At 29.9% G+C, this 27,007-nt stretch overlaps 5 protein-coding genes, 1 non-coding gene and 1 pseudogene across 6 annotated transcripts; 2 read left to right on the top strand and 5 right to left on the bottom strand.

Annotated features, from left to right (window-relative positions):
* The first annotated feature begins 133 nt into the window (after window positions 1-133).
* Window positions 134-1,358, top strand: LOC106366976 (multiple organellar RNA editing factor 6, mitochondrial-like). Its single transcript, XM_048778482.1, has 4 exons — window positions 134-599; window positions 677-774; window positions 852-917; window positions 1,006-1,358. Exons 1-4 carry the CDS (start codon window positions 220-222, stop codon window positions 1,149-1,151), a joined length of 690 nt encoding a protein of 229 aa, XP_048634439.1. The 5' UTR covers window positions 134-219; the 3' UTR covers window positions 1,152-1,358.
* A 2,319-nt stretch (window positions 1,359-3,677) lies between these two features.
* LOC106366977 (protein HAIKU1-like) lies at window positions 3,678-5,423 on the bottom strand. The gene is made up of 2 exons (XM_013806656.3): window positions 5,257-5,423; window positions 3,678-5,079 (listed from the first exon to the last, which is right to left on the bottom strand). Exon 2 carries the CDS (start codon window positions 5,065-5,067, stop codon window positions 4,027-4,029), a length of 1,041 nt encoding a protein of 346 aa, XP_013662110.2. The 5' UTR covers window positions 5,068-5,079; window positions 5,257-5,423; the 3' UTR covers window positions 3,678-4,026.
* Window positions 5,424-6,659: 1,236 nt separating this feature from the next.
* On the bottom strand, window positions 6,660-8,388 carry LOC106365494. Its single transcript, XM_048778481.1, has one exon. The coding sequence runs from the start codon at window positions 7,669-7,671 to the stop codon at window positions 7,369-7,371; it is 303 nt and encodes a 100-aa protein (XP_048634438.1). The 5' UTR covers window positions 7,672-8,388; the 3' UTR covers window positions 6,660-7,368.
* On the bottom strand, window positions 6,878-6,962 carry TRNAM-CAU. Its single transcript is given in 2 exon segments — window positions 6,878-6,913; window positions 6,925-6,962. It is a non-coding gene; the product is annotated as a tRNA-Met (tRNA).
* Window positions 8,389-8,598: 210 nt separating the features above from the next.
* On the bottom strand, window positions 8,599-10,844 carry LOC106364516 (ADP-ribosylation factor GTPase-activating protein AGD10-like). The gene is made up of 7 exons (XM_013804068.3): window positions 10,662-10,844; window positions 10,399-10,517; window positions 9,890-10,298; window positions 9,533-9,802; window positions 9,208-9,333; window positions 9,034-9,135; window positions 8,599-8,946 (listed from the first exon to the last, which is right to left on the bottom strand). The coding sequence occupies exons 1-7, from the start codon at window positions 10,728-10,730 to the stop codon at window positions 8,860-8,862; spliced, it is 1,182 nt and encodes a 393-aa protein (XP_013659522.2). The 5' UTR covers window positions 10,731-10,844; the 3' UTR covers window positions 8,599-8,859.
* A 1,177-nt stretch (window positions 10,845-12,021) lies between these two features.
* On the bottom strand, window positions 12,022-14,327 carry LOC106366978 (novel plant SNARE 11-like). The gene is made up of 9 exons (XM_048778480.1): window positions 13,908-14,327; window positions 13,640-13,826; window positions 13,528-13,565; window positions 13,321-13,415; window positions 13,116-13,195; window positions 12,948-13,004; window positions 12,777-12,869; window positions 12,592-12,666; window positions 12,022-12,442 (listed from the first exon to the last, which is right to left on the bottom strand). Exons 1-9 carry the CDS (start codon window positions 13,979-13,981, stop codon window positions 12,353-12,355), a joined length of 789 nt encoding a protein of 262 aa, XP_048634437.1. The 5' UTR covers window positions 13,982-14,327; the 3' UTR covers window positions 12,022-12,352.
* Window positions 14,328-14,532: 205 nt separating this feature from the next.
* Window positions 14,533-16,567, top strand: LOC106366979 (annotated as a pseudogene).
* The last annotated feature ends 10,440 nt before the right edge of the window (window positions 16,568-27,007 follow it).

Below are 27,007 nucleotides of genomic sequence, written 5' to 3'. Positions count from 1 at the left end.
ATGAATTTTTTTTTTTTAATTATTAGACATTGAAACATTATTAGTAACCAAATAACAAAACAAAAATCATAAAACGAATATATACATTAACTTTGATATTTGTCTCATTTAAATGAGCCTTAGATGATAAGGCCCATTAATAAAAACTTCAGGCCCACAATGTTGCATCCCCTTCCTTAAACCCTAGTCTCCACCATCACCGAGAAGTCACCGGTCTCAATGGCGAAGCTCCTCTCCCGCTCCACCGCCTCACGCGTCGCAACCCGTTTCTTCTCCACCACCAGTCCCGCCGCTCCTTCTCACTCTAACCTCATCTCCCGTCGATCCTCACCGGCGCTGTTCCAAGCCATGGGATTCATCCCTGATTCGACCCGTTTGACGACGATCCGGACCCGGATGGATAGGTCCGGTGGATCGTATTCGCCGCTTAAATCCGGATCCAATTTTAGCGACAGAGCACCTACGGAAATGGCGCCGCTGTTTCCTGGATGCGACTACGAGCATTGGCTCATCGTCATGGAGAAGCCCGGCGGCGAAAACGCGAGTAGACAGCAGATGATTGATTGTTATGTTCAAACTCTTGCCAAAATTGTCGGAAGGTAAGATTTTGCTTTTGTCCATCTTCTTACAATCCTTGTTTCGTTAATGCATTGTGAGTGTTGGTTTGGTTTGTTAGTGAGGAAGAAGCTAAGAGGAAGATCTATAATGTCTCGTGCGAGAGGTATTTTGGGTTTGGTTGTGAGATTGATGAGGAGACATCAAATAAACTCGAAGGTATGTCTCATTTCCGACAAAACTTGGAAGCGAGATGATTGTGTAATTGATGCGTCTTGGTTGTTGTGAGTTTTCAGGGATTCCTGGTGTTCTCTTCGTGCTTCCTGATTCTTATGTTGATCCAGAGTACAAAGACTACGGAGGTAAGTTCATCGAAAGATTGAACTTGTTAAGTGCTTCTCTAGCCAATAGCTAATCAAATCTTTTGGTGAATGTTTTTTTAAATTGCAGCTGAGTTGTTTGTGAACGGAGAAGTAGTTCCGCGTCCACCAGAGAGACAGAGGAAGATACTGGAGTTAACGACTCAAAGAAGCTCGGATAAACCGAGGTACAATGACAAAACCAGAAATGTTCGACGGAGAGATAACATGCGTTAAGACCTTCAGTACTCGAGAGTCTTTTGCTAAACATCTCCTTTCCCTTTTGAACTTCGTTCGTATTGCCTTTCTTGGTGTTTGTTATTTGCTCCACTCTATACGAATAATGTAAATTGTGATCATGGTGATGATGGTATTATGGATGATGTTGGTTCTGTTTGATCGCGCGAAGCTTATTCAATAGTACGTCTTAGTATTATTTATCAATCGTCTGTTTCTTCATCTACTTAGAAAATAGAAAATGCTGAGTATTGTCGAGTGGAGTTAAGAATGTTATATCCAAATATTTTTTAATTGATTTTAACTCATTTTTTTTTGTCATTAACGTTAAGTATTCATTCTGAAGAATGAAATCTATACTATACTAAAAGGAGTATATAAGCCATGGAGAAGGTGTCCACATAGGATAGAAAAATCAACCAATCAGAGAACTCGAAATTGCCATGTCATCTCATTTTTTTCGTAAAAAATAAAAAAACAATGCGAAGGTGAGAATCGAACCCGGATTAGTATGATATATATATAGGACAGTTACCACTAAGCCATTGAAACTTTCTTGGACACATATACAAGAACCACTAAGTATATAATCACAAATTCTTATGTACATTTACAATAATATGAATTCAACTTTCAAGACTCCGATACTTTATTTTGTAAAAAAAAAATAAGTAAGTGACTAAGCTAATATATTCTTAGAAAGTGTGAGAACGTTGACAAGTATGAAAAATCATAGATTTTTGTTTTCGTGACAAAGTTAAGAATTTTGTAAAAGTAAGTTTAACATATAAATTTTTGTGACAAATATGAAAAAACATAGATTTTTGTAAAATTTTGACAAAACAACTCATAACATACTTCTCTAATGTCTTAATAAAATATTATTTAAGGGTGCAATAATTAAATATATTAATTCAATAAATTTTATAATTTATAGACAAAACAATAACACAACAAATTTTGAAACATTTGTTTAACCTATCGATTTTTTTTCATGAGAATCCAACTAAACAAGATAAAAAAATAATTAGATTTACAAATATTTAATTACCATTTTATTCAATTTTGATTAATTTCAAATTATCATAATGTATCTTTTTGAAGTTACAAATATGAAAAAGCATAGATTTTTGTACAATTTGACAAAACAACTCAAAACATATTTTTCTAATGTCTTAATAAAATATTATTTAAGGATGCAATAATTAAATATATTAATTTAATAAATTTTATAATTTATAGACAAAACAATACCACAACAAATTTTGAAACATTTGTTTAACCAATCGATTTTTTTTTTCATGAGAATCCAACTAAACAATTAGATTTACAAATATTTAATTACCATTTTCTTCAATTTTGATTCATTTTAAATTGTAATAATGTATCTTTTTGAAGTTACAAAAAAATAATGTTCTTTCTTTATTACACTAGAATTATATATAGATTCTATATACACAAAATAAATATAATATAACAACATAAATTTACTTTACCCGATTCATATGAAAACTTTTTCAGTTATCCACCAAAGCAAATTAATTAAATCAATGAAATTGTTAAAATACAGCAAATTAATATATAATTTTATTTTAAATTAAATTATTTAAAAAGTGTATTTTTGTTAAAACAAAATAATAAATAAGTAAAACTGATTTGATGGTAATTTTTATGATATATATATATATATATCAATTCTGTGAAAGAAATAGAAGCTTAATATGGAAAAAAATCTTAAATACAAAAACCTCTAAAAATTAACAAAAAAACTAATAAATTAAACTATGATATCACTTAAAAGCTTCTTAGACCATATTAATAAAATATTTAAGCGATAATTAGACAAATTTGATTTTTTTTCCAGCAAAAAGTTTATTATTAATTAGCATCAGTTATTTCAAGATGTTTAAGAAATGGTTGACAAAAAAATAGGATGGACATTAATGATATATGAACTATGAATAGTACTTTGTGAAGCAGACTTAGATAACATATATGCACATACATTTTCAGTCCTTTTTGATGCCTAAATTCAATTTCTTCAGAGTAATTATTCCACAAATAGATCGTATGAGATATTGTTTTGATATGTAAATTTGTTTTTTCAATGTTAAGAAGATTGATAACTGTAAAAATGTCTCATTCGTATATGATATGTCTATAACCGAGTCCCCAACATGAGACAAGTTTGTTTAAAAAGTAAATAATTTTATTTTTCTTATATTATATAATAAATATATATTATTTACTGATAATAAAAATATAGTTATTCATCTATCACAAATATCTATACAAATATGTGAATCAAGTACAACAATCAAACAACATAATGATTTCCACAAAGAAAATTTAAAAAATATATTTATGTTATGTAGTCATATTTTATATTTTTTAAATAATATAATACAATATTATACATTATTTTTTAAAATTGAGAAATACATATAATATATTATCCGCGCGTAGCGCGGTTAAAAAATCTAGTTTCATTAATAATGATTTTTAGAGTGAAAACACAGAGATAACTTGCTTTAAAAATACCCAAAATCATATAAACTGACTTTTGTCCAAGAGTGTGTAACGCAAAAAAAAAGAAAAAACAAGAAATTGTGTAACAAACAAAATAAAAGAAGTAACCATCATCATCCCAAGGTTCTCAAGTAAAGCATTTACCTAAAAAAAGAACAAAATCTCTACAAGATCACCTTTTAGCGATCTACACATCTATGCAGCTGCTGTGTCTATTCTACTGTAGCCTCTGAAGATTAAGCTTCTTTCATAGTACAGACTACTAACCTAGGGAGAGATTTGAAAAACATGAAGTGGTTTACGTAACTCAATTAACCGGACAAGAGCCTGAAGAGAGAGAGAGCACCTAGTAACCACCCCATCTTGGACTTGGGATTGGGAAGAACCCTGATGGAGATGGCGGGAACATGAGCCCTGGAGATGGAGGTGGCTGAGAAGGACCTGCACCGGCACCGGGTCCGTGACTTCCTGGTTGAGCTAGCTGTGAAAACGAGAAGTTCGGGTTAAGTGGTTGTGGATACTGGACTCCTGGTGATAGCAGTGGGTAAGGTGATCTAGGAGAGAACATGTTGGGGTAACCAGTAGGAGAGGGTAATGGTCCAAAACTGTTATACCAAGGAGAAGGAAAACCACCGTCGTACCGAGGAGAAGGAAAACCACCATACATCTGACTGAACCTTGGAGAGGGAAGAGTGGGCGTGCCAGGTACAGGACCATTGAACTGTGGGAAAGGAAGATTCCGAGGCACCGGGCTAGGAACTAACCCCGGTGGTGGTTGATATTGACTAGGCTGTGGCTGTGGCTGTGGCTGAGGCTGAGCTGGCACATAAGGCGGAGTTTGAGGCTGAGCTGGCATAAATGGTCTTTGTTCATGACCTGGCTGCATATTATTACCACTGGAACCTGGATCTCCAAGTGAACTTTGAAGATAACGCATATACCCTGAGATGGGAGACTCAGCTGTATTCGACCAAGACTGGTCCCCATGACCCACCACTTGTTGTTGTTGTGTGCCTTGTGGGAAAGGCGGTTGGACGAAGCTATGAGGACGCTGTTGCAAAGGCATGGTAGGGAGAGGAAGCGAAGGACGGTTGATCTCCGTTAAAGGTGCTGGTCTAACCCTCTGCAGCCTTGTATTCTGAGGCCTCGGTGAGTTATTGTTCTGAGGAGGAGGGCGAGGAAGGCTTTCACGGGAAGGAGAGCCAGTAAGCTGCTGAACAACGCTTCTAAAGTCGTTCTTGCTAACGCTGTAAACCTGAGGCTGCGCTTGAGGCCTTGCAGTGGCATTAGCATTTGCAGAGAAGTTAGGTTGGTGGATGGGACTCTTTCTGATGTTCTTACCAGTCTTATTCACACCCAAATGATCAGTTTGTCGAGGCCTATCCATCTTAAAACCTCACTACCAATCCACAAACCAAATATGATCGAATGATGATCCTTAATCAGCTAAAGTCCAAACCTCTGGCAGACACTAAAGCATAACACTTCCAAAGAACTACGATTCTGATACTCTATCAATGATGCTCTGCCCAAGAGAAAAGTGATAACGAGCAAAAAAAAAGTTCAGGTCTTTCACCTTAGTATTCGGATCCGAGGAGACCCACGAGAGGTCGGAGCCTGATTTCAATTAGATCTTCAGAGCAGAGAGGGAGAGAGAGGAGAATTCAAATGAACCCTAATTTCTGTCAACGAAGAAGAAATGAGATTGAAAATTTTGAGATTTCCACTTGGTCGTGTCTTATTTATTTTTTAATTCATGTTCTGTCTGGAGTGACGTGGAGCTGACGTGTCCAGATCGTCCCAATGTGTGTGTATGTTTTTAATTGGCTTTTAACAAAAACAAAGTCAAACGAAAATATCGAAAGTAGAAAGGTTGTTTTTACATTCAAACATTCAAACAGAGCATTCTCCTAATCTAGAAAGTGTATATTCGTTTCATGAAATTAATATTCGATTCCTATTTAAGAATGAAAATTATGAGGAAACCATATCAGGATTTTTGCAGTTATTGTAGTTTTATTTTCAAAATTTTAATTCTTTTTCTCTCGAGAAATCTTTAAAATTTAATCTTAGAGTATGACTAGACGTAGAACTTATGTACGAGATCTGTTATCCGATTCGGTCCGAAAAAACGAATATCTGAAAGGTCCAGATAAAGATCAGGATAGTGATTTTATGGATTATATGGATGCGGATAGTGAAATTTTAGGTCTGAATATTTAGATCCGAACCTATTATATATTTTAAAATATTAAAAATCTAATTATATTATATATGTATACTATATATAATTTTTATATAAAATAATTGAAAATTTTGTTTTATTCAATTTCAATAATTTTTCATTTAAAATAAGAAATAGGCTAAACAAATTAAATAAATCGTTAAATAGTTAGTTTTTAATTTAATTTTAAATTTTAATAATTTTTAAAAAAGGATATGGAACCGATATCCAAGGGTATTCGGATTTTAGTCCGGATATCCTAACTACAGATATTTGGAGAGTCCGAGTCCAGATCTGGATAGCAATTTTACGATTTCGTATATCTCAAAATACCAAGGATATCTGATCCGTCTGAGGCTTAGGTATGACTAGGGGTGGACACAAATCAAATTGAAGGCATTTGTGATCCGATCTATTTTTCCGATTATTATCTGATCCATTTTGATCCGTAGCTACTTAGAGATTTGGTGTTCCAGATATAATATATATATATATATATATATATATATATGTATATATATATGCTTATAAAAGATCGGATCGGATATTCGTTTCTAAAAATAATAGTCTTTGATTTACTTCTTTTTACGGATGTTGTATATTAATAGTTGATATGCTTCATAGAATTATGGATATCCAAATTTTTAATTTGAATTGAAATAAATAACAAATCGAATCAAAAGTTCCAAATATTTTGCCCAATCCTAGTTATGAATTACAACAATGTATGATGCATTTACAAAAAAAAAATGAGAGTAATGCATACTAGTATTTATTGCAATGGAAATTGACCGTTTTCATTGATTAAATTAATGATCTGGTTTATAAATAGAAATTATTTTAAAATAAAAATAATAATGAAACAGAAAACAGCTTTATAGCTTTTTATGCTGAGAGAAAACTTTCTCTATTTGAACCGTAAACACAACATGATTGACTGAACGCTGAGTGACAGCCTGACACTAAAATGGAATGGGGTGAGAGAGGCTCGAACTCTCGACCTCAGGATCACTCAATAGCTATGAGACCTACGCGCTAGCCAACTGCGCCACCACCCCAACTGATGGTATCGCTGTCTTTGCCATTGAATATAATATATCTACGCATTTAAGCTAATTATCTGTATTTATTTCTGTTGCTGATTGGCAATGTTTTGGTCTGCAAAAAACTCAATCTATATGGTATTGGAACTTTGAAGAGAAAGCTTGTGTGTTTTAGGTTCTATATTTTCTTTATGGTGTTGAACTTGAGGACGAAGCTAAACGTGTACAAAAAGCCTTACAGAAACATATGTTTAATATTTACCGTACGAGTGTTTGCGCTAAAAACATATACTTTTGATCATGGATGAGAACAGAACATCAATTTTCAAAATCTTACGTTTTGCGGATTTTCCTTATAATTTGAAAGGAACAGAACAAGTTAACAACAAGAAGAACATTAATTAGAAGAAACATATTTAACTTATTCCTTTATTGTGTCTACAATTCTTATCTGATCTCTTTGTTTCTTTAGATCCTCAAAGCTCCAATCCCTTCTGATCCCACTGCTTCGGACCAGCTTTGGCTCGTCAAGGTCCCCACAAACAATTGCCTCCGCACTATGTAGCCTGCGATGTCCCGTTTTGACCCGTCTCACTACGGGTAAAGTTGGTCTTTTCCTTCCCATCTTTTTATATCCTGGAATTACGAAATTTTCAGTAATGTTTGAATCTATGTCCGAGTTTGATCTTTGCAGGATGTGGCAGGCAAGGCAGTTTAGGCTCATATTTTTGTTTCTTGCCGATATAGATGAGAGATTTTCGAAATGTGTTTATCTTCTGGTTTTTGATTTGCTTGTGTATTGATAAGAAAAGTGGAAACTTCCAAATCAACCTTTTGGTGATGTTTCTTCTAGGGTTCTGGTTGCTTGGTTGAGAAGATTTTTTTTTGGTTGTAAATGAACATAGATAATAGAAACAAATGTAACCTTTTTGGGTCGGAGTTTGCTTATTTTTAGTGTTTAATCGTTTGGTGGACAAAAAAGAGTTTTGTTGGTGATTCTATTTTTATCTTACAGCTTAAAGTTTAACCCTAGATTTCTATTTTTTGAACAAAATGATCCCTACTATCAATATGCAAGAGACACATTAGCATGTTTTGTTTGTTTGTTATTAATTATAAATCTATTTGTTGAAAACATTTAAATGTATTATCCCTCATGATTTCTCATTTTATGTTAGAGATTTGTTCCTCTTTTCCTTTGAAAAGCTAACAAGAAGTTTTTATTGCTGTTGTGAGTTATTCCTTCTTAAACAACGTAATGTTAAATGTTTCATATCTTATCTTATTTCGAAATATCTTCATGGCTCTACATTCGTTCACGTTGAAAATCTTCTTGTTCACTTAGTGACGTAACGTTCATACTTTTCTTAGAATTTAGCAAAATATATGGTCTCGGAGTTAAGAGTAATCTAACATATTGAGTTTGTACATCATGGTTTCTTCATTTTCAACAAGTTTTACAACTTAAACTGATGGTCAGTACTTAAGCTTAAAAGTGACTTGAGCCGTGGTAAAGATTCTAGTGCGTGGCAAGGCTGACATAAACTCCTTGTAAGAGGTCAAGGACATGTTAGTTGGAGCTTATAATTAGTGGTGGACATGAGTAATAAATAATCATTTCCGAATAAAGTATAATACATTCAAGAAAAAACGCAAACACGTTGAGTTTCATTAATCTCATAAGACTTTTGTTCATGTACACCACATATTTTTATTTAATGACAATTTTACAAAAACATAATCTCATTTGTACAAAATATTGATATTTTCAATAAAACAAAACATAGTTTGCGTTATAATTTCCCCCTAGTACAAGAATAGAATCAAATGACTTGGAAATGGTAAAGGGTATAAGAAAAAGAAAATGAATGTGCATTGGATTGAGTCTTAAGATAATTAAAACATAAACCTTTCAGACCCATAAGCTGGAAGCAACAGAGCTGAGCTTCTTCTTTGTCTCCTCTGCCATGTTCTTCAACGACGACATGTCTTGCTGAGCCTGACACAATATAAAAGAATATGGTTTCATTACTTGATACTTACAAAATAAGCCTGAACTTAAAAGGATAGAGAAGTGAGGCTAGACCTGGAGAGAGAGGCGGTTGATAAGATCACCAGCGGAGAGATCCAGAGGAAAATCTCCATCATCATCTCCAAACAGCTCAGCACTAGAGATTGCTGTTGAACCCTGTTTTTAAAATGAGATTGTTACAACTAGTACTGATGACTGTTTTTATCTAAGGCAAATGAGGAGACGTACATGGAACTTCTTTAATGAACTCTTGGCCTCAAGGTCCATGGCATTATTCTCATTACCAAAGTACTGAGCAGAGGAGATTGATTTCGCGTTTGAAAACTTCTTCCGCGCTTCATCTGTCTCTTGAATCTGTGGTATAATTAAATGCTAGAGAAGGTAAGTACAAACAGTTTAACTAAGACTAATGACATAAGAGGGGAGAATTTTCCTCTTTTTTTAAACTGAGTAATTTTGTTTGAGTCGGTTTGTAATGAAAGTGTTATTCCCGTTTTGGGTTGTTTTTATAAAATTTATTTTATTAAAAAAGAGGGAAGAAGGAGCATTATACTCTTGAGGAACTTGTGATTGGTTTCTTCTGAAACCCGTTCATCTCAAACTCCTCAAAGAAGCCTGTTGATTTCGGTGGAGCTACATGACCAAACACTTGAGGTCCATTGCTCATGTATTGCTCTCTTGTTTGAACACCGTCCGCGTAATCAAAACGAGAGGAAAACGATGACCTAGCTGACTTAGCCGATGGTGAACTGTTAGCTGATGAGTAAGCCGCTTGTACAACAACAGATTCCTCAGGCTTTTGATCATAAAGTGTCTCGCTCGACTACAATTTTCCCAAAAAAAAAAAAAACTTATGTAAAAGTTCTCAAACACACAAGATAATCTATGGAGTGTCAAGCACGTTACTGACCTTAGTAGTTAGCTTCCTGGCACCAAGTCCTCCTGTTTTGCCTGTCTTCTTAGCACCAAGAGGTTTCTTAACGGACTTAGAGACTCTCGGTGAGACGGGAACCTTCGTATTATTATTAATACTCTCTTTAGGAGCTTCTTCAGTGGTTTTGATGGTGGAGAGCCCATTGGGCACTTGCTTCGTCGTCGAATCAGGAGGAGGCAAATCAAGAAGTTCCTCGGCGTTGCTTTTGGCAACTTCTCTTGCAAGAGTCTGTTTGTAGGACTCAGCAGCTCTGGAGGTATACTTAGTGTCGGCTTTACCTTCTCCGCTCCAACCGTGCTGCTTGAAGAAGACATGCGCCCTGCTGTTTCCTCCGTACACCATCATCTTCAACTGCTCAGGGCTCCATGAGTCTAGATTTGTTGACCTAAATAAAGATGGAAGATCTACATTTTAAGAACCAATCTAGAATAAATCAAAAGAAAACAATGACACACAGCCTAAGGACATAGCAACAAATCAGTGACCTGACGAAGCTGATGTGGACGCCAAGACTGCGATGAACAGCAGAGCAGTCGATGCATAGAAAGATCCCGTAAGTAACGGAAGCCCATGTTGGACTCTTTGCATTGCAGTCGAAACAAATCTGCAAAGATAAAAAAAAGGCGCCAAATATAAAAATATGATGGAGTGACAGTTTAGGACGAAACAAATATTAAATGGTGTTATTTTGGGCGAGAAAAAATTGACCAAGCACCAGATTTTAATCGGATCAAAGAATATGTGTTACCTTATTATCAGATTTTGATTTTAGCTTCTTGAAGACAGCAACCTTATCATTCAGATTCTCTGACGCCATTGTAAGGAGGAAACTATTTATTCTCCAGAAATAAAGTTCCGGAGATTTGAAAACTTTTTGAATTCAATGAGAAGAGAAAAAGTGATTTTAGTTTTATTCTTTTTTGGAGATTTGCGCAAGAAATCGAGGGGTTTATAAATAGAGAAGGTTGCGTAACATTTGGGTAATGTGAAATGACTGAAATAACCTTTTTAAATCATCTCTCGCGCGTTTTAATTTGTAGGAGTCTTAACGGTAACGAGAGGTTGTTAACTCAACGAGCCATTTTTGCATTTACCTCATTACGAGAGGTAGTTAATTAACGCTTTGTATATTTTGTTTCTTTTTTTTTGTTTTGTTTTAAACCGTGGAGCTCAACTCTTTCAGCCTATTTTTTTCCCCAAATCAGTATTTAAAAATTCTAGTTTAAACATTATACAAAGTGTTTTTTTTTTAATATATAGTATAAATATTATACAAAGTTTATATTCAGAAAACAAAAGAACTAACACAAAATCCCTAGCTAGATTATTGTAAAAAACTAATCTCTATATATCAAAACCTTTCATAAAAAGACACATGCATCTCATCTCATCACGTTTGACGATAAATACGCGTGTAACTGCACGAAATAAATATAACTTTAATTGTTGATGCCTCCAAATTTGATTGATATAAGCTTGGATAGCATATGATTTGCTCAACTTTGCGAGTGATGGTGACTGAACCGATATCATTTGTAGCAGTGAAGATGCATTGAGCTTCACTTGTGCCTAACTATACATGTTAATATATTGTAGTCCATAGCTCTTAAAGAAGAAACACAGGGAGAATGATCGAAATATTATAATGAGTTACATGTATGAAATAAACCCTTGTCATTTTGTTTATCAATACACAAGCACGCACATATATACCAATTATCAATAACACCCTTCATGTGCATAAGAGGTGGTGTAAGGGTTCTTGGGAGTATTCGAAATCACAAGTTCAATTCTACTTGAAATGGATGATTTACGTTGGCTATAGTTAATTTAAATATGAATGTAAAAGTATTCAATATTACAGGATGTATACTGCAAAAATCTATCGATAAACAGGATTGTAATGGCTGATTTCTAGCAAGTTTCAGGTAAACAAGAGGTGAAAAAAACTAGAACAACAACAATCAAGCAAATATCTAGAGCAGAAGCTTGCAGAATCATAGTGTCTTGATCCATGTTTGTTCTGATGATTGTTCGACTAATATTTTTTTTATTGACATCTTTGCTCTCTTGGCTCTTGGAAGGAACCAAATACACTTTCCACAGACACAAATGATGGGGAGTCATCTAGTCGTACAAGTGATCGAATATGATACAACTGAGTTTCAACATAAACCAGTGAAAACTTAGGATCGATTAAATTAACATGAAATAGACACGACATTAAAAAAAAAAAAAAAGACAAACACGCAGTCTTCGTTATACAAGCAGATGGACAAAAAAAATGGTTTCTGAATCTTGGGACTGTAATGAAAAGGAATTTGATTTCTGCGACTTCTCAAATGCGCAGCAGAGAGGAGCCAATGGGAATGAAAACTGGTTAAGTGAGGCGGTTTCATCTACAGCAACATTGAATGCATTGAAATGAGAATCTTGTCTTCAGTAATGGTTCCAGAGTAAACGTCTGTTCATGGCTGGTGGAGCTAGGCCCGGTATGTCCCGGATGTCTTTGTTGTTTGGGTTCACAATCTATCCAAAATAGATGAACAAGAAGAAGTTACAAGTATGATAACGATAAAATCATGGAAGACCGTGATAAGATAAAGATGAACAGAGAAAATCTAAAAATACTCAAACAAGTATGCAAGTGTGAAGAAGAAAGGAGCTGAGAGGTGTACCTTGACGATGATGATTGCTATGACACCAATGACAATAAGGAAAAGAAACGCCATAATACATTTGTCCGTAGCAACCTGAGAGAAGAAGAAGAAGAGCAGAAAGTAAGTACAAAAGAGATAAGAGGAAGCTGCAGATAAATATGAATTGTATAAAGAAGAAATAAGGAGAGATTTTGGCGACTGACCTGCCTACCAATTTCCTTGACCAGCTTGGAGGCTTTCTTGAGTGAGAAATGAATAGAATCGAGTTCATTCACAACTCTACTCATTTGGTCGGTCTGAACAATTAAAAGGTAAACTATCCTTAGGTTTCACAACAAGGAATATTGTAAAGAATAACTGAGATTCATACAAACCTGAGCCTTGAGAGCTGCTGAAGTATCTGTTCCCACATTTATAGTCTCCAGAACAATCTGTTGTTAAAGCCACAGTAAAAAAAAAAAAAGGAAGTGAGAGTTTTCCTTTGCTATGGCAAACAGGCGAGGCACAATGATATAGAGATAATACGTAAAAGTAGTAGTGACCTTTTTCCCTCTTTCAATGGCTTGATCAGTGTCATCCATCATGGAGTTCCCTTTATTCACAAGTTCTTGATTGGTCATATCTGAAAATGATTAAGCTCCCATTAAATCTACTCTAGGAATATGCTAATTAATACACATATCAATTGTTGTGTTTGTTGTTTTGCAATATCCTTGAAAATAAAGATGGAGTTAAAAAGAGCGTTACTTGAAGCTAATAAGACATTCTCTTCCATGTGGTCTTCAGCAGGACCATCGAAAAGATCTACTCGCTTGTTATTGCTTGCTAGATTGGATGAGTATCTGTTCACACAATCAATCATCCCCTCATTAATCATCAAATCACCACAAAACAAAGAAAAATGTAATTGCAGATATTATTTCTTGAACATGAATAAGCAAAACTGTCACATACTTCTTCTTAAGAGCAACATATGAGTTTAGTTCCTTAACCTGCACAGAAAAACACACAGCATTAATTAACAAAATATAAATAAAATCGAATTCAGATGAATAAGTGCAGCTACCATAGACTGTCGTCTATCATTCAACATCCGGTTAGTGCTGGCGTCATTTCCACCTTCCAAGCTTTTGACTTCTCTATCGAAATCTTTAATAAGGCTCTTGCAGTCACGCATTTTGTCAGTGAGTTCTTCCAGCTGCCTGCTCTGCCTACTAGCATCCTTGATCTTCTCCAGCTTCTGGAATCCATTTCTGGTCAAAGACACAAACTTTACGGACAAGAACACGACAAAAAAAGAGACACAGATCAAGAAATGGGAAAGAGAATCTCACGACAAGGCGCGGAAAAGGTCATTGATTTGTCCTTCGAGCTCAGCAAGCTCTTCGCTAACCGCCGATAGATCCATCTCTTCTTCTCCGGATCCACCACCGAACAAAAATGTCGACAACGAATCGAATCTCTCAGATTAGATCCGGAATGCGAATCAGCAGAAGGTCCCAAATCGGAATCAACTCGCTCGTCGTGGCCCTCGAATAAACAACAATCGGAATCTCAATTGCAAAATCACAAAAAAAAAAAAACGAAACACGCAGATTTTTACAGATCTACGACCAATGTGGATGTCTGAAATCGACAACGAAGAGAGAGAAATTAAAAAAAAAAACAAAAACCGGTTTATCCTTCGGACATTTTTTAATTGTTTTTTTTAATTTTGGGGGAGTTTCTTGCCTCTTTTTCTGCCATTGATTTGGCTCCAAGCTGAAGACACGAGAGAGAGGTTTGAAAAAACGATAAGCAGTGGGACCCGCCCACGACGCCGTTTGTAAGCAGATAAAGAACTCATATAATCTGGATCGTAGGATTGGTCACCTCTCCAGATCTAACGTTCAATACTCTCACAGTAGTTTAATTCTATCATTTTTGACCTTAAAAACGAATATTAATACTATTATCTTATGTAAATCTTTCCTAACATAAATCTAGTTCAAACATTAATTTATTTTTGTTTCTTATATTGAAAATGCAAACCGGATTTGAAAAAAAAAATGGTTCGAAAATCAACCTAGTATCAGTAGTGCGGCAACATAAGCTTAGCAGTAGAGCCTACCACTGCACTTGAGTTCCCTTAAGTGGAGGTATGTTTTTTTTGGTGAAATGTTAAAATTCATTACCAATTTTCAGTTTTTGACAGAAGTACAGAGGACACAAGAAACAGAACAACAGAAATAAAACTAAACAGATATCCTTTGCTTATTAGCTGTTGTGTTTGTAGTTAGTCCCTGTATAGTTATGCCTGAGTGGAGGTATGTTGATCGACTCTTATGGTAAGTCGGTAATATATCTTGATAGGGTTTAAGAGCTTTTTGTCGAAGATTTATACACCAGAAGAGGTTGTGATATGAACCTCGAGGAAGAAACTTTATGTGAAATGTTTGGAGGAGATGATTGATTCAAGTTTGTGCACCATATAATGGAGGAACAACTAAGGTTACTTTGAACAACGCCCTAAAGGATGTGTATGTGAGTTCTCTCCTCCTCCTTACCTGTAAACTGAAGTAGCATCTTTTTACTTAGTAATTAAGTAGTGTTATAATATATGGTCGAATGTCACAACCCACAATGTTGCTTTCAGTGGGTAGGTTGGTCCACGAGTAAATGATTCAGGAAGTGATATTCTATTAGCAAAAATGCGAACCCACCAAACCCTTTTGTCACAAGAATATTAATAATCAGCCGATCGGTGAGTTCACTCTCTCTCTCTCTCTCTCTCTCTCTCTCTCTCATTGTTGTTGTGTATCGTTCAAAGATCTCACGAAAACAATGGCTGCTAGCTTCTTGTGGGCTTCGAGGGTTGCTTCTCATCTAAGGACCTCCGTTGCCCAACGAGGATTTTCTTCCGGTGAAACTCAGTCCCATTCCTTTCTCTCTGTTTCATTTCTTTGGTTTCTCTCTCTTATTGAATCTGATATTGTTCTTTTTGAAAGTATGTGTCTTTGATAGTAAATGTGTTTTTGATAGTGATATCAATTCTCCAGTCTCTGGTACTGTGGTTGAAGTCAATGAGGTGTTGACTGAGTCCCCTGAATTGGTGAGTCCTCATTTGAAAAATCATATTAGCATTTATTCTGTGTAGAAACATCATCAACTTGGAGATTTGTTGATCCTGCGGTCTCGAGCTAAGATTCTTTTGTTGGAACTCACAGGTGAACACGAGCCCGTATGAAGAAGGATGGATCATAAAGGTGGAGCTGAGTGACGCAGGCAAGGCAGAGAAGCTGATGGATTCAGACAAGTATTCTAAGTTCTGCGAAGAAGAAGATGCCAAGCACTGAGCCTTTTTCTCTCAAAGGAAGATCGAAACGAAATCTTGATCTATGTAGATGGATGAATCAAGAAAATTCTGAAGATGTCGATCTCTGCTTTTCTTTAGAAGTTCTTTTGTACGTGTTGTTTAAATAATGGTAAAGAAAAGAAGGTTTGGAATTTACATTGATTTGATCTTTCATATTGAGTTAGGCCTCTTTGGTTCTCATTTGGTCTCTTTACTTTAATTGAATCTTTTTTTTTTTTCTTTCCCATTCTTTGGGATAAAGTGATAGGACCGATTCTTAGCTACCTATTCTTATATGTTTTGACTTGGCACGGCTCTATAGATTCAAGGAAAGGAAGAAAAGCTCAGATGCAGAAGGATCGGTAGCTAAGGACTAAGAAATGTGGATCAAAGATTCCCGAGTATAAAGAAGATTCTGAGATATTAATCATACCAAACCGTATGGAACCGTTTTTTCTTTTGTGGTTCTTTTCTTGTTCAGAGATGGGATTTACCACTGTTTGAGAAGGAATTTTGGGAAAGTTATCATTTATCTATAGAAATGTTATAGATTTTGGATTTGATTTAGAAGTTAGGATAACAAAAGTTTTTGTTGATATATGAGTATGGTTCTATAATTTTCTATCAATAGGTTATAATTTATAAATAAATTTTTCAAAACCTGCTATTTTTGGAAAATTATCATTTTTGTAGAGAAATATTATAGATTTGAGATTCTGATTTAGAAATTAGGATAACAATATTTTTTGTTGATAAATGAGCATGCTTTTGTAATTTTTGATCAATAGGTTGTATATTCTAAATAAAATTTCTAAGACCTGCTATTTAGAAAGTTATCATTTTCGTAGAAAAAATATTGTAGATTTGAGATTATGATTTAGAAATTATGATAACAAGAGTTTTTGGTTATAGATGGGTATGGTTTAAGAATTTTTGATCAATAGGTTATAATTTTTAAATAAATTTTCCAAAACATTGGAAATTTATCATTTTTGTAGATAAATATTGTAGATGGGATTGTGATTTAAAAATTAAGATAACAAGAATTTTTGTTGATATATAGGTATGCTTTAAGAGTTTTTGTTCAATACATTATAATTTTTAAATATATTTTCCAAAACCTGCTATTTTGGGAAAGCTATCATTTTTCTATAGAAATATTGTAGATTTAGGATTGTGATTTAGAAATTAGGATAACAAGAGTTTTTGTTGATAGATAGGTATGTTTTAAGAATTTTTGATAATTTTTAAATAAATTTTCCAAAACCTGCTATTTTTAGAAAATTATCATTTTTGTTCATAAATATTATAGATTTGGGATCCTGATTTAGAAATTAGGATAACAAGATTTTTTGTTGATAGCTGGGTATGCTTTTGTAATTTTTGATCAATAGGTTGTATTTTCTAAATAAAATTTCTAAGACCTGCTATTTTTAGAAAGTTATCATTTTCGTAGAGAAAATATTGTAGATTTGGGATTGTGATTTAGAAATTAGGATAACAAGAGTTTTTGGTTATAAATGGGTATGGTTTAAATTTTTTTTATCAATAGGTTATAATTTTTAAATAAATTTTCCAAACCTTGCTATTTTTGGAAAGTTATCATTTTTGTAGATAAATATTGTAGATTTGAGATTGTGATTTAATTAGTAGAATAACAAGAGTTTTTGTTGATAGATAGGCATGCTTTAAGAATTTTTGTTCAATAGGTTATAATTTTTAAATATATTTTCCAAAACCTGCTATTTTGGGAAAGCTATCATTTTTCTATAGAAATATTGTAGATTTGGTATTGTGATTTAAAAATTAGGATAACACGAGTTTTTGTTGATAGATAGGTATGCTTTAAGAATTTTTGATCAATAGGTTATAATTTTTAAATAGATTTTCTAAAACCTGCTATTTTTGGAAAATTATCATTTTTGTACAGAAATTTTGGGAAAGTTATCATTTATCTATAGAAATATTGTATATTTTTGATTTTGATTTAGAAATTAGGATAACAAAAGTTTTTGTTCATATATGAGTATGGTTCTATAATTTTCTATCAATAGGTTATAATTTTTAAATAAATTTTCCAAAACCTGCTATTTTTGGAAAATTATCATTTTTGTAGAGAAATATTATAGATTTGGGGTTCTGATTTAGAAATTAGGATAACAAGATTTTTTGTTGATAGATGGGCATGCTTTTGTAATTTTTTATCAATAGGTTGTATTTTATAAATAAAATTTCTAAGACCTGCTATTTTTAGAAAATTATCATATTTGTAGACAAAATATTGTAGATTTGGGATTGTGATTTAGAAATTAGGATAACAAGAGTTTTTGGTTGTAGATGGGTATAGTTTAAGAATTTTTGATCAATAGGTTATAATTTTTAAATAAATTTTCCAAAACCTGCTATTTTCGGAAAATTGTCATTTTGTTGATAAATATTATAGATTTGAGATTGTAATTTATAAATTAGGATAACAAGAGTTTTTGTTGATAGATAGGTATGCTTTTAGAATTTTTGTTCAATAGGTTTTAATTTTAAATATATTTTCCAAAACCTGCTATTTTGGGAAAGCTATCATTTTTCTATAGAAATATTGTAGATTTGGTATTGTGATTTAGAAATTAGGATAACAAGAGTTTTTGTTGATAAATAGGTATGCTTTAAGAATGTTTGATCAATAGGTTATAATTTTTAAATAAGTTTTCTAAAACGTGCTATTTTTGGAAAATTATCATTTTTGTACAGAAATTTTGGGAAAGTTATCATCTCAAGAAAATAATAAAACTTTCCAAAAATAGCCGTTTTAAAAAAAAATTATTTATAAATACAACATATTCATGAAAAATTCTTAAAGAATACTCATCCATCCAAAAATATTCTTGTTATACTAATTTCAAAATCAGAAAACCTAATCTACAATATTTCTCAAGAAAATGAAAACTTTCCAAAAATAGCAGTTTTTAAAAAATTAATTATAAATACAACATATTCATGAAAAATTCTTAAAGAATACTCATCTATCCAAAAATATTCTTGTTATCCTGATTTCTAAATCACAAACCCTAATCTACAATATTTCTCAAGAAAATAAAAACTTTCCAAAAATAGCAGTTTTTAAGAAAATTATTTATAAATACAACATATTCATGAAAATTCTTACAGAATACTCATCTATCCAAAAATATTCTTGTTATCCTGATTTCTAAATCACAAACCCTAATCTAGAGTATTTCTCAAGAAAATGAAAAATTTCCAAAAATAACAGTTTTTAAGAAAATTATTTAAAAATACAACCTATTGATGAAAAACTCAGAAAAGAATACTCAACTATCCATAAATAATCTTGTTATATTAATTTATAAATCACAAACCAAAATCTACAATATTTTTCAAGAAAATGAAAACTATCCAAAAATAGCAGTTTTTAAGAAAATTATTTATAAATACAACATATTCATGAAAATTCTTAAAGAATACTCATCTATCCAAAATATTCTTTTTATCCTAATTTCTAAATCACAAACCCTAATCTACAGTATTTCTCAAGAAAATGAAAACTTTCAAAAAATAGCAGTTTTTAAGAAAATTATTTAAAAATACAACCTATTGATGAAAAACTCAGAAAGAATACTCATCTATCCACAAATATTCTTGTTATCCTAATTTCTAAATCACAAACCCTAATCTACAATATTTCTCAAAAAAATGAAAACTTTCCAAAAATAGCAGTTTTTAAGAAAATTATTTTAAAATACAACATATCGATGAAAAATTCTTAAAGAATACTCATCTATCCAAAAATATTCTTGTTATACTAATTTCAAAATCACAAAACCCAATCTACAATATTTCTCAAGAAAATGAAAACTTTCCAAAAATAGCAGTTTTTAAGAAAATTATTTAAAAATACAACCTATTGATGAAAAACTGAGAAAGAATACTCATCTATCCAAAAATATCTTGTTATCCTAATTTCTAAATCACAAACCCTAATCTACAATATTTCTCAAGAAAATAAAAAACTTTCCAAAAATAGCAGGTTTTAAGAAAATTATTTATAAATACAACATATTCATGAAAAATTCTTAAAGAATACTCATCTATCCAAAAATATTCTTGTATACTAATTTCTAAATCACAAAACCTAATCTACAATATTTCTCAAGAAAATGAAAACTTTCCAAAAATAGCAGTTTTTAAGAAAATTAATTATAAATACAACATATTCATGAAAAATTCTTAAAGAATACTCATCTATCCAAAAATATTCTTGTTATCCTAATTTCTAAATCACAAACCCTAATCTACAATATTTCTCAAGAAAATAAAAACTTTCCAAAAATAGCAGTTTAAAGAAATTATTTAAAATACAACCTATTGATAAAAAATCAAAGAATACTCATCTATCCACAAATATTCTTGTTATCCTAATTTCTAAATCACAAACCCTAATCTACAATATTTCTCAAGAAAATAAAAAACTTTCCAAAATAGCAGTTTTTAAGAAAATTATTTATAAATACAACATATTCATGAAAAATTCTTACAAAATACTCATCTATCCAAAAATATTCTTTTTATACTAATTTCAAAATAAATAAAAAACTAATCTACAATATTTCTCAAGAAAATGAAAACTTTCCAAAAATAGCAGTTTTTAAAAAATTATTTATAAATACAACATATTCATGAAAAATTCTTAAAGAATACTCATCCATCCAAAAATATTCTTGTTATACTAATTTCAAAATCACAAAACCTAATCTACAATATTTCTCAAGAAAATGAAACTTTTTCCAAAATAGCAGTTTTTAAAAAATTAATTATAAATACAAATATTCATGAAAATTCTTAAAGAATACTCATCTATCCAAAAATATTCTTGTTATCCTGATTTCTAAATCACAAAACCTAATCTACAATATTTCTCAAGAAAATAAAACTTTCCAAAAATAGCAGTTTTTAAGAAAATTATTTATAAATACAACATATTCATGAAAAATTCTTAAAGAATACTCATCTATCCAAAAATATTCTTGTTATCCTGATTTCTAAATCACAAACCCTAATCTACAATATTTCTCAAGAAAATGAAAACTTTCCAAAAATAGCAGTTTTTAAAAAAATTTATAAATACAACATATTCATGAAAAATTCTTAAAGAATACTCATCTATCCAAAAATATTCTTGTTCCCTAATTTCTAAATCACAAACCCTAATCTACAATATTTCTCAAGAAAATAAAAACTTTCCAAAAATAGCAGTTTTTAAGAAATTATTTATAAATACAACATATTCATGAAAAATTCTTAAAGAATACTCATCTATCCAAAAATATTCTTGTTATCCTAATTTCTAAATCACAAACCCTAATCTACAATATTTCTCAAGAAAATAAAAAACTTTCCAAAATAGCAGTTTTTAAGAAAATTATTTATAAATACAACATATTCATGAAAAAATTTAAGAATACTCATCTATCCAAAAATATTCTTGTTATCCTAATTTCTAAATCACAACCCTAATCTACAATATTTCTCAAGAAAATAAAAACTTTCCAAAATATAGCAGTTTTTAAGAAAATTATTTATAAATACAACATATTCATGAAAAATTCTAAAAGAATACTCATCTATCCAAAAATATTCTTTTTATCCTAATTTCTAAATCACAAACCCTAATCTACAATATTTCTCAAGAAAAAAAAAACTTTCCAAAAATAGCAGTTTTTAAGAAAATTATTTTAAAATACAACCTATTGATGAAAAAATCAGAAAGAATACTCATCTAACTACAAATAATCTTATTATTTTAATTTTTAATCACAAACCCAAATCTACAATATTTCTCAAGAAAATGAAAACTTTCCAAAAGTAGCAGTTTTTAAGAAAATATTTATAAATACAACATATTCATGAAAAATTCTTAAAGAATACTCATCTATCCAAAAATATTCTTTTTATCCTAATTTATAAATCACAAACCCTAATCTACAATATTTCTCAAGAAAATGAAAACTTTCCAAAAATAGCAGTTTTTAAGAAAATTATTTAAAAATACAACCTATTGATGAAAAACTCAGAAAAGAATACTCATCTATCCACAAATAATCTTGTTATATTAATTTCTAAATCACAAACCAAAATCTACAATATTTTTCAAGAAAATGAAAACTTTCCAAAAATAGCAGTTTTTAAGAAAATTATTTATAAATACAACATATTCATGAAAAATTCTTAAAGAATACTCATCTATCCAAAAATATTCTTGTTATCCTGATTTCTAAATCACAAACCCTAATCTACAATATTTCTCAAAAAAATAAAAACTTTCCAAAAATAGCAGTTTTAAAGAAAATTATTTAAAAATACAACCTATTGATGAAAAAATCAGAAAGAATACTCATATATCCACAAATATTCTTGTTATCTTAATTTCTAAATCACAAACCCTAATCTACAATATTTCTCAAGAAAATGAAAACTTTCTAAAAAATAAAAGTTTTTAAGAAAATTATTAATAAATATAACATATTCATGAAAAATTCTTAAAGAATACTCATCTATCCAAAAATATTCTTTTTTTCCTAATTCTAAATCACAAACCCTAATCTACAATATTTCTCTAAAAAAATGAAAACTTTATAAAAATAGCAGTTTTTAAGAAAATTATTTTAAATTACAACATATCGATGAAAAATTCTTAAAGAATACTCATCTATCCAAAAATATTCTTGTTATACTAATTTCAAAATAAATAAAAAACTAATCTACAATATTTCTCAAGAAAATGAAAACTTTCCAAAATAGCAGTTTTTTAAAAAATATTTATAAATACAACATATTTCATGAAAAATTCTTAAAGAATACTCATCTATCCAAAATATTCTTGTTATCCTAATTCAAATCACAAAACCTAATCTACAATATTTCTCAAGAAATGAAAACTTTCCAAAATAGCAGTTTTAAAAAAAATTATTTATAAATACAACATATTCATGAAAAAATCTTAAGAATACTCATCTCCAAAAAAAATATTCTTTGTTATCCTGATTTCTAAATCACAAAACCTAATCTACAATATTTCTCAAGAAAATGAAAACTTTCCAAAATAGCAGTTTTTAAAAAATTATTATAAATACAACATATTCATGAAAAATCTTAAAGAATACTCATCTATCCAAAATATTCTTGTTATCCTAATTTCTAAATCACAAACCCTAATCTACAATATTTCTCAAGAAAATAAAAACTTTCCAAAAATAGCAGTTTTTAAGAAAATTATTTATAAATACAACCTATTGATGAAAAAATCAGAAAGAATACTCATCTATCCACAAATATTCTTGTTATCCTAATTTCTAAATCACAAACCCTAATCTACAATATTTCTCAAGAAAATAAAAAACTTTCCAAAATAGCAGTTTTTAAGAAAATTATTTATAAATACAACATATTCATGAAAAATTCTTACAGAATACTCATCTATCCAAAATATTCTTGTTATACTAATTTGAAAATAAATAAAAAATTAATCTACAATATTTCTCAAGAAAATGAAAACTTTCCAAAAATAGCAGTTTTTTAAAAAAATTATTTATAAATACAACATATTCATGAAAAATTCTTAAGAATACTCATCTATCCAAAAATATTCTTGTTATACTAATTTCAAAATCACAAAACCTAATCTACAATATTTCTCAAGAAAATGAAAACTTTCCAAAAATAGCAGTTTTTAAGAAAATTATTTAAAAATACAACCTATTGATGAAAAAATCAGAAAGAATACTCATCTATCCACAAATATTCTTGTTATCCTAATTTCTAAATCACAAACCCTAATCTACAATATTTCTCAAGAAAATAAAAAACTTTCCAAAATAGCAGTTTTTAAGAAAATTATTTATAAATACAACATATTCATGAAAAATTCTTACAAAATACTCATCTATCCAAAAATATTCTTTTTATACTAATTTCCAAATAAATAAAAAACTAATCTACAATATTTCTCAAGAAAATAAAAACTTTCCAAAAATAGCAGTTTTTTAAAAAAATATTTATAAATACAACATATTCATGAAAAATTCTTAAAGAATACTCATCTATCCAAAAATATTCTTGTTATACTAATTTCAAAATCACAAAACCTAATCTACAATATTTCTCAAGAAAATGAAAACTTTCCAAAAATAGCAGTTTTTTAAAAATTATTTATAAATACAACATATTCATGAAAAATTCTTAAAGAATACTCATCTATCCAAAAATATTCTTGTTATCCTAATTTCTAAATCACAAACCCTAATCTACAATATTTCTCAAGAAAATAAAAACTTTCCAAAAATAGCAGTTTTTAAGAAAATTATTTATAAATACAACATATTCATGAAAATTCTTAAAGAATACTCATCTATCCAAAAATATTCTTGTTATCCTGATTTCTAAATCACAAACCCTAATCTAAAAATATTTCTCAAGAAAATAAAAACTTTCCAAAAATAGCAGTTTTTAAAAAAATTATTTATAAATACAACATATTCATGAAAAATCTTACTAAAAATACTCATCTATCCAAAAATATTCTTGTTATCCTAATTTCTAAATCACAAACCCTAATCTACAGTATTTCTCAAGAAAATGAAAAATTTCCAAAAATAACAGTTTTTAAGAAAATTATTTAAAAATACAACCTATTGATGAAAAACTCATAAAGAATACTCATCTATCCACAAATAATCTGGTTATCCTAATTTCTAAATCACAAACCAAAATCTACAATATTTCTCAAGAAAATGAAAACTTTCCAAAAATAGCAGTTTTTAAGAAAATTATTTATAAATACAACATATTCATGAAAAATTCTTAAAAAAATACTCATCTATCCAAAAATATTCTTTTTATCCTAATTTATAAATCACAAACCCTAATCTACAATATTTCTCAAGAAAATAAAAACTTTCCAAAAATAGCAGTTTTTTAAGAAATTATTTAAAAATACAACCTATTGATGAAAAATCTTAAAGAATACTCATCTATCCACAAATATTCTTGTTATCCTAATTTCTAAATCACAAACCCTAATCTACAATATTTCTCAAGAAATGAAAACTTTCCAAAAATAGCAGTTTTTAAGAAAATTATTTTAAAATACAACATATCGATGAAAAATTCTTAAAGAATACTCATCTATCCAAAAATATTCTTGTTATACAATTAAAATCACAAACCCAATCTACAATATTTCTCAAGAAAATGAAACTTTCCAAAATAGCAGTTTTTAAGAAAATTATTTTAAAATACAACCTATTCATGAAAACTGAGAAAGAATACTCATCTATCCAAAAATATCTTGTTATCCTAATTTCTAAATCACAAACCCTAATCTACAATATTTTCTCAAGAAAATAAAAACTTTCCAAAAATAGCAGTTTTAAGAAAATTATTTATAAATACAACATATTCATGAAAAATTCTTAAAGAATACTCATCTATCCAAAAATATTCTTGTTATACTAATTTCAAAATCACAAAACCTAATCTACAATATTTCTCAAGAAAATGAAAACTTTCCAAAAATAGCAGTTTTTAAGAAAATTATTTATAAATACAACATATTCATGAAAAATTCTTAAGAATACTCATCTATCCAAAAATATTTTTGTTATCCTGATTTCTAAATCACAAACCCTAATCTACAATATTTCTCAAGAAAAAAAAACTTTCCAAAAATAGCAGTTTTTAAAGAAAATTATTTAAAAATACAACCTATTGATGAAAAAATCAGAAAGAATACTCATCTATCCAAAATATTCTTGTTATCCTAATTTCTAAATCACAAACCCTAATCTACAATATTTCTCAAGAAAATAAAAAACTTTCCAAAATAGCAGTTTTTAAGAAAATTATTTATAAATACAACATATTCATGAAAAATTCTTACAAAATACTCATCTATCCAAAAATATTCTTGTTATACTAATTTCAAAATACACAAAAAACTAATCTACAATATTTCTCAAGAAAATGAAAACTTTCCAAAAATAGCAGTTTTTTAAAAAATTATTTATAAATACAACATATTCATGAAAAATTCTTAAAGAATACTCATCTATCCAAAAATATTCTTGTTATCCTAATTTCAAATCACAAAACCCTAATCTACAATATTTCTCAAGAAAATGAAAACTTTTCAAAAATAGCAGTTTTTAAAAAAATTATTTATAAATACAACATATTCATGAAAAATTCTTAAAGAATACTCATCTATCCAAAAATATTCTTGTTATCCTGATTTCTAAATCACAAACCCTAATCTACAATATTTCTCAAGAAAATAAAAACTTTCCAAAAATAGCAGTTTTTAAGAAAATTATTTATAAATACAACATATTCATGAAAAATTCATAAAGAATACTCATCTATCCAAAAATATTCTTGTTATCCTGATTTCTAAATCACAAACCCTAATCTACAATATTTCTCAAGAAAATGAAAACTTTCCAAAATAGCAGTTTTTAAAAAAAATATTATAAATACAACATATTCATGAAAAATTCTTAAAGAATACTCATCTATCCAAAAATATTCTTGTTATCCTAATTTCTAAATCACAAACCCTAATCTACAATATTCTCAAGAAAATAAAACTTTCCAAAAATAGCAGTTTTTAAGAAAATTATTTATAAATACAACATATTCATGAAAAATTCTTAAGAATACTCATCTATCCAAAAATATTCTTGTTATCCGATTTCTAAATCACAAACCCTAATCTACAATATTTCTCAAGAAATAAAAACTTTCCAAAAATAGCAGTTGTTAAGAAAATTATTTATAAATACAACATATTCATGAAAAAATCTTAAAGAATACTCATCTATCCAAAAATATTCTTGTTATCCTGATTTCTAAATCACAAACCCTAATCGACAATATTTCTCAAGAAAATAAAAACTTTTCAAAAATAGCAGTTTTAAGAAAATTATTTATAAATACAACATATTCATGAAAAATTCTAAAAGAATACTCATCTATCCAAAAATATTCTTTTTATCCTAATTTCTAAATCACAAACCATAATCTACAGTATTTCTC

Source organism: Brassica napus, chromosome A4 (genome assembly GCF_020379485.1).
Source record: "Brassica napus cultivar Da-Ae chromosome A4, Da-Ae, whole genome shotgun sequence".
Classification (NCBI taxonomy): Eukaryota; Viridiplantae; Streptophyta; class Magnoliopsida; order Brassicales; family Brassicaceae; genus Brassica; species Brassica napus.
The sequence above is the reverse complement of the archived record's forward strand: the minus strand, read 5'-3'. Positions and strand labels throughout refer to the sequence as shown.

What these genes read in the sequence shown, in the direction of transcription:
- LOC106366976 (XM_048778482.1), top strand. Translation starts at nt 220, where the DNA reads ATGGCGAAGCTCCTCTCCCGCTCCACCGCCTCACGCGTCGCAACCCGT. An exon ending in CTTGCCAAAATTGTCGGAAG is followed by an intron (nt 600 to 676) that starts GTAAGATTTTGC and finishes TTGGTTTGTTAG; the next exon opens with TGAGGAAGAAGCTAAGAGGA. An exon ending in AGAGTACAAAGACTACGGAG is followed by an intron (nt 918 to 1,005) that starts GTAAGTTCATCG and finishes TTTAAATTGCAG; the next exon opens with CTGAGTTGTTTGTGAACGGA.
- LOC106366977 (XM_013806656.3), bottom strand. Translation starts at nt 5,067, where the DNA reads ATGGATAGGCCTCGACAAACTGATCATTTGGGTGTGAATAAGACTGGT.
- LOC106365494 (XM_048778481.1), bottom strand. Translation starts at nt 7,671, where the DNA reads ATGAGCCTAAACTGCCTTGCCTGCCACATCCTGCAAAGATCAAACTCG.
- LOC106364516 (XM_013804068.3), bottom strand. Translation starts at nt 10,730, where the DNA reads ATGGCGTCAGAGAATCTGAATGATAAGGTTGCTGTCTTCAAGAAGCTA. An exon ending in AATCAAAATCTGATAATAAG is followed by an intron (nt 10,518 to 10,661) that starts GTAACACATATT and finishes TTATCTTTGCAG; the next exon opens with ATTTGTTTCGACTGCAATGC. An exon ending in CAATCACAAGTTCCTCAAGA is followed by an intron (nt 9,334 to 9,532) that starts GTATAATGCTCC and finishes ATTATACCACAG; the next exon opens with ATTCAAGAGACAGATGAAGC.
- LOC106366978 (XM_048778480.1), bottom strand. Translation starts at nt 13,981, where the DNA reads ATGGATCTATCGGCGGTTAGCGAAGAGCTTGCTGAGCTCGAAGGACAA. An exon ending in GACCTTTTCCGCGCCTTGTC is followed by an intron (nt 13,827 to 13,907) that starts GTGAGATTCTCT and finishes GTCTTTGACCAG; the next exon opens with AAATGGATTCCAGAAGCTGG. An exon ending in GAATGTCTTATTAGCTTCAA is followed by an intron (nt 13,196 to 13,320) that starts GTAACGCTCTTT and finishes AATCATTTTCAG; the next exon opens with ATATGACCAATCAAGAACTT.